This window comes from Chinchilla lanigera, unplaced genomic scaffold, assembly GCF_000276665.1.
Source record: "Chinchilla lanigera isolate Chin_1 unplaced genomic scaffold, ChiLan1.0 scaffold00009, whole genome shotgun sequence".
Lineage (NCBI taxonomy): Eukaryota > Metazoa > Chordata > Mammalia > Rodentia > Chinchillidae > Chinchilla > Chinchilla lanigera.
Genome location: NW_004955410.1, coordinates 15,569,239 through 15,575,902, shown reverse-complemented (window position 1 = coordinate 15,575,902; position 6,664 = coordinate 15,569,239). Strand labels below are relative to the sequence as shown.

At 46.8% G+C, this 6,664-nt stretch overlaps 1 protein-coding gene across 1 annotated transcript in view; it reads left to right on the top strand.

Annotated features, from left to right (window-relative positions):
• Dock4 (dedicator of cytokinesis 4) overlaps positions 1 to 6,664 on the top strand; it is a gene marked incomplete in the record, with an annotated part of 287,342 nt that overhangs the window by 259,480 nt on the left and 21,198 nt on the right. The window contains 2 exon segments of the mRNA XM_013510564.1: positions 1,220 to 1,387; positions 3,550 to 3,636. Coding sequence (XP_013366018.1) covers positions 1,220 to 1,387; positions 3,550 to 3,636 — 255 coding nt within the window.

Sequence of the window (6,664 nt, the reverse complement as noted above, 5' to 3'; positions counted from 1 at the left end):
CCCCACCCCCGGCCCCTGCCCTTTCCTGTAGCCTCATGCTCCTCCTCTCCCTCCTTCTCATCATCCTGATTTTCGCTCAGCTCCTCCTGAAACGAATTTCATCTTTCTGTGTATTATCCCGATGTCAGTTGAAAAGATTAAAGATTCTTCAACGTTCTTTAAAGAACTTTTCCCTTTCTAATTAAAATTCCTCTTCTCTGAACCCTGCTTTTAAAGCTCTTTTTTGGTGGTTTCCCTTAGAATAACTATCCTCTGACATACCCTGTGGAAACCGCCTCATTTCAAGGAGATGATAGCATTATGTTTGCTGGTGCACAGCATCCACTCCTTTTTCCTGTGATATTTTTATTCTCAAATGGGGGAGGGAGGAGAAAGGCACCTCCAACATCTCTGAGGGGCTCTTAGCTTTGCCATCCTGGACAACCTTCAATAATTGTCGTGCTCCCCCTGACGGAACAGAAGCAACTGAAATGGCCTCGGTGTTAGGGACAAAAGCGATTTGCTCCGGCTCTCCTCCCGACTCTCCGCCCGTATCTGAGACTGATGGTCTCAGTGACAGTTCTGGAGACCATGTCAGAACAGGAGTCAAAACACAAGAGAAACAAAAACTACAGGAATTAGAAGAGAAGGGCTAAACATGAAAGTAAATGTGATGCTCCTTTATTGAGATTTTAAAACTTCACCTACCGTTGAGCACTCTGCCTATCAATAGCCAGTCTGGGAGAATGGGCGCCCCAGTGAAGGGATGGCTGAGGTGAGCGCAAGACGGGGTTCTGAGCGCTGGCTTTGGTCAGGGCTGCCTGAGAACTCACTTCTAGTGATACGTAAACCAATAATAAATTTAAAGGGGGCATGCACAGACTAAATATAAGAATAGCACCTATGCAAAGGTTAGCGTTATTCTAACCCAGAGTACCCAAGAGGCAAACTTTCCCCACCTACCCCCACACACAAAAAAAGTCAGTGATGCATAAATTCACAGGTCCTGGATAACTCAAACTGACCTTGTCAGAATCACCTGGCTAGAACGAGTTCAAGGCCTATCGTTTGAAACATGATTTCAAGTGTGTTCTTAGCATCTTTTTGGCAATTTTTTAAATGACTTCCACCTAAATGGAAACACCAGATTGTTAGCCATCCTCTGCTCTGCACAGCTCAGCTCGAGCCAGGCTCCTTGATGTTCGCCAAGTTGGGTTCCCTCCTTGACTCTGTAATCCTAGATTTGCAGATCTATGCTGTGACTCCCATTCCAGAGAGCCAAGAGGTCCTGCAGAGAGAGGGTGTTCCAGACAACATCAAGAGCTTCTACAAAGTGAATCACATCTGGAAATTCCGCTACGACAGACCATTTCACAAAGGCACGAAGGATAAGGAGAATGAATTCAAGGTACCACGCTGTCCTTACTATGTCTGCCTAGACCGTGCGTTTCTTGGGGCAAGACCCGTGGTAAAAGTTTACGCACACTAGAGTCAAGTGACGGAACCTGAAGGAACTCTAGAAATGCTTCAGTCCAGTGGTTCTCCACCTCTGGCGTGTATCAGAGTGACAGGGAGTGCTTTGTCACCAAGCAAATGTTTGACCCTCAGCCCAGGAATTCTCACTCAGGGGATCTGGGAGCAGGACAGGAAGTCACATTTTTTGGTGACATTTCTAGTGCCAGGGATCCTTGCTAGCTCTGTGTGCTCCCCGCCGAAAAGGGTACCAGTCTGCACGGCCCCACTGGGGGGAAGGGGCCAGGCTGTTCAGCAGATACGTTAGAAGCCTCCCTTTTCTTGAAAACAGAGACATAGTGAGACCAGATGGTCAGTATTTGCATCTCAACCGGAAAATGTGAAACCAGCTTGTGATGAGGGCTTCACTGGCTTAGCATCTTTTATCACAGATTCTCGTCTTAAGGCAGGAGTGCTGTCCTGACACTGTCGGAAGTCAGCCCTGCCTCAGTGTCGGTTCCCCGTGCCTGCCCAGCGCAGTACCCGGCGTTATTCAGAGCAGGAGATGAGAAGGGGAAGCTGGGCTGGTTTTACAGCATTCCAAGGGGGCTGAAGAAAGGGCAGTCCTGCGTGCAAGGAGCTCTGATGGGTGAAGGGGCAAGGCAAAGAGACCCCCGGACTGCACCACCGGTCATCACTGAGAGGCCTGTTGGCACTTCTCAGTCATTGCACTTTTTCCTCCAGAACCAACCGAAGGTCTAGTTGGCTTGTGGTGTAGTTCTCCGTGCAGTTGCCTGGAGTCAGGCCGCTGACTTGCTCAGTCACCTGCTAATCACCAGTAGGCCCAGCGCGGGAACCCGCATCTTCTGGCTCCCTCTCGTTCCTTTTCAGACTGCACCACATCTCTTTGTGGTCATCGCTTTGAGCATGTAAATATTTACCAGTGAAACAGCAGCCTCTGGTGGTGGGGGAGATGTGCCTCTTCATTCCTGTGCTCACAGAGCTTAGAGTCTGACTCCCAAATGCCCCCTCAGGGGTTTTTTCCTCCACCTTAGCCCACTCACCAAATGCACCCCAGCTCCAGCCACGCCCGGCTTCTCTTCCTCTGCCACCGGGTCCTTTCACAAGCCCTACGGCACCTGCGTGGCTGCTTCCTCCTGCCTGTGCGGCTCTCCCACGCCTCCTGGCAAACTCCTACTCACTCTTCAGAATTCAGCTCACACGTCACCTCCCCTGGGAGCTGCTGTCCTCCTCCTCCTCCTCCTGCTCCTCCTCCTCTTCCCCAGCATGGCAACACCTGCATCCTCTGTGCTCCCCGAACCTCTGAGCGCTACTTACCTGCTTACCTTCCCATCCCCAGCAGAATACTGCCAGCTCTTATCACTGGGGCTCTGCCAGTAGCTCTTGGCAGATGCAAAGAAAGCCTTCCATTGTGGGGGTTGTTGTTTTTGTTTCAAAAAATGGCACAATTTCAGGAATTTTACTGCATCTTATTCCCTTGGGAATACAGTTGGTTTAAATAAGAAAGATGAGGCATAGATACTGAAGTCAGGTTGGCAAAAGAGAAACCTATCGTCAGCAGCATCGCAGACCAAAGCAGCTATGGCTTCACAGGCACAAGAAGTGTGGCACCGTGCATATGGCAGCGGGGAAGGAGTCAGGGTCCACAGCGGGCACTGCAGGTATCAGGATGCCTCTTTCGAGCAGGTCAACTGTCTCTTTGAGGCTTCTTAGGACACTGCTCTTGTGATCTTTTGTGGGTGCTCTCATGTTATTAACCTCTTCCAGATCAAAATGTCTAAACCTGGAGAAGGAGAGATGGCTTAAATCAGCATTTTGGAGAATAGCAGAGAAAATAATACGATGCTCTAGCGTTCCGTGTGGAAGCTTCTCTCTGAAGGGAGCACCCCTTGCTCTATGTAGAAACAAGTTTCAGGCAGCATGCAGGAGAATTCTTGCCACAAGCTCCAGCAGTGTTTTACTATGATGGTTTCATGAGTATGAAAATGAAGATGAAAGAAAAGCTGACAGGAATAAGCATGCCTGATCACCTTCATCATAACTCGGGGCCAGGGAAGCAGAGCAGCTTGGGGACTTAATTCGTTTTGTGTTTCATAGAGTCTCTGGGTGGAGAGAACGTCCCTGTACTTGGTGCAGAGTTTACCTGGCATTTCCCGCTGGTTTGAAGTGGAAAAGCGTGAAGTGGTAAGAATCACAGCTTATTTCCACGCACTTTCTCATCACTGCTGCTCACCTGGGGTCGCGCCAAATACTAATTGCTTCTGCTGTTGTCTCAAAGTCCCTGGATTCCCTCATAATAAGTTCGTGAATATTTATGATTCTGACTACTATTACCAAGACTGGGATGGTGGACATTGATATTGTCCTAGTCCATTCAGCCAGAGGAATTCCTTGAAAACTATGACTGCTGCATGTAAAAAACTACCCAGGCCCTTGGGCGAGAAGAACTAGAATTCCAGCTCTCCTAACTGCTTTAGGTTGCTATGTGATCGTCACAGTGTACAACATGGTAGCCCAGTGCCTAGAAGGCTACTACAATGTCTCATTTAATCATCCTTTCAGAGATATGGGGTGTGTGTTCATTCCCCTTTTTCACAAATTTCAATAAGAAGCTAGCTGCCTTTGCCAGAGGTCACACAGCAAGGCGTTTGAAAATGACAGACTCAAACCCAGAGTGTTCTGATTTCAGGGCCAGTTGTATTAATGTCTTCAAGCCTTGGTTTCCTTGTAGTCAAAATGAAGCTAATGTAAGCCCTAGCAGTGTGTGGGATACAGGGAAGTCCATGCTGGTGCAGTTGACACTGGGAGGGTGTTCACATATCAGTAACTGAGCAGCTGCGGGTGGAGCCCCCATTTGGAGATCAGTGGATACCATGGCAGAGTCTGGGAACACCGTGCTCGAGACTGCACCCCCAGCCTCCATCCCAGCTGTGGAGAGCAGGGAGGCAGCAGGTGTCGGGAGCCATAATTAGTGTCTGATGACCTTGGCCTGCTCTGAATCTCACAGCATCCCTTCTCCATCCTTGAGCACATCCATTATGGCTGAGACCAGTCCTCTATCTCAAAGAGAATGTGCTGATTGTGAAAATACACTGTAAGCATTACCTTCTTCAGGCAAAAAGCCCACTCTTCCTATGAATAAGAGCAGGTTCCTGCCCAAATGCTCTTTTGAGGACGGACTGTCCTACTCAAACTATCTCAACATTCAAACCCTGCTTATCATGTTTGATTTAGCTAATGATTTAATGGGATTTTCATTTTGTGGTGGCAAAAAATACAGCTCCCTAAACAAATAGAACACAGCGGTCCCTGAATCTGGTTGCATGTACAATCTACCGTGGTGCCTTCCGTGGAAGAGAGGAGGCTACCAAACTGCTCAGCAGTCTTGAGCTTGTGCTTTCTACCGAGTGGCTGGGCCACACCTCCAGAGGCGTTCTTAGCCATGCTGCGTTTATGATTCAGAGTCTTTTGAGATCCACAGGACCCAGGGTGTTAAGTTCTGTGCAGTCTCACGCATGGTCCTAGCCCTTGACACACTGCACACACACACCCTGCTGATAAGAAGCAGCACGTTCGTAATGACAAGAGGAGCATTACTTTCAAACATCAGCCACCTACTTTACTGGAATATGTAATCGTATGTTCTGTCAGAACAAATCAAGCTTGCCGATTTTATTCCCTGAGCACAGCCCACACTCCTCAGCTTCGTATTGTTCCCTTGTTCCTGCTACCAGGAATGTCCCTCTGTCAGTTGAACCTACTGGCTTAATTCCTGATACATGAAGTCTTCAAGAACAGGGGTGTGTCCTAGCTACTTAGTAAATACTTATTAGAATGAGTTGAAATTCCTTATCTGCAGTGCCAAAATCTGAAAACTAAAAGATGTTTTCTTAAGTTTGGCTATAAAACTCATTTGCTTGTACACCTATGTTCTCCTAGTGAGAGCATTCACTGACTTTCTTTCATTTAGTATGAATGATCATTCATATCACTGCAGAAATATTAACAGATTTGGTTAAAGGAAACTGTACCAGCCCCTGTCGCGGGTTACATAGGTACCGTGTATGTTGTTTCCTTTTTAAAATCTGAGAAGTTCTAAATTCTGAAACATCTGACATTAACATCTGACAGTTACTTTTGCATGAAATTGTGGACTTTTATTTTCTAAGCCATAGGCCCAGAATAGGTAGTAAGATTTTCTAAGACATTAAACCTTTGAACCTATAGCTCCTTAGCATTTAAAAAATGTCTATTCTATATTTTTAAATTAAAAAGTAAACTCATTTTCAACTTTTTATAAAATAAACATTTAAATTTAGAATCTGTAAGTAGTGGCTTTTTAAGTCCATCTAAATGATCACACCTCAGGATACTATCACACCTCCTCATATCCATCAGTCTTGTAGCTCTACTTTCAAAACACTCCCGGTCCAGCCACTGCCAGCGGCCCGTCTGGTGGTGCCATCCAGTGCCTCAGTCCTGAACTTGAACTTTACTCCAGGACAGACCCAGAAGGTCTTCCCTCTGTCCTCATCTCAAGCTGTCCCTTCTGTACACAGCAGTCGGCGACCCTTTAAGCTGAAGTTACAGCATATAAAAACAGAGAACATATACAGCGAACCTTGGGGCTGGGGATTTAGCTCAACGGCACAGTACCTGCCTGGCAAACACAAGGTCGTGAGTTCGATTCCTGGTACCCGGGGAAAAAAAACAAAAACGAAACGAAAAACAAACAAAACAATACAGCGAACCTTACTAACTTTTCACCCGCTTCCACCCCTGTCCAAAAGGCCCATTTTGTTTCAACATAACCCCAATCTCATTACCACATCTCAGAAAGTGACATCAGTTCATTGATCATAAGATATCCAGTGTTCGCTCATACCTCACCAAGACTGGTTTTTTTAACTCTGTTGTTTGACTCTAGATCTAAATAAAGGCTCCACTTTGTATCATTATTTTCTTTTTGTAATGCTGGGCTTGAGCACAGGGCCTTTCCACTGAGCTTCATGCCCAGCCCTCATATTTTCTTTTTTTCTTGTTTTTACATTTTGAACAAGAGTTTCCCAAAATTGCCCAGGCTGGGGTCAAACTTACAGTTCTCCTGCCTCAGCCTCCCAGAGTGCTGAGATCACAGACAGGGACCACCACACCCAGCTTGCAACTGTTTGAAATATCTATGGAGGGGCTGGGGATTTAGCTCAGCGGCAAA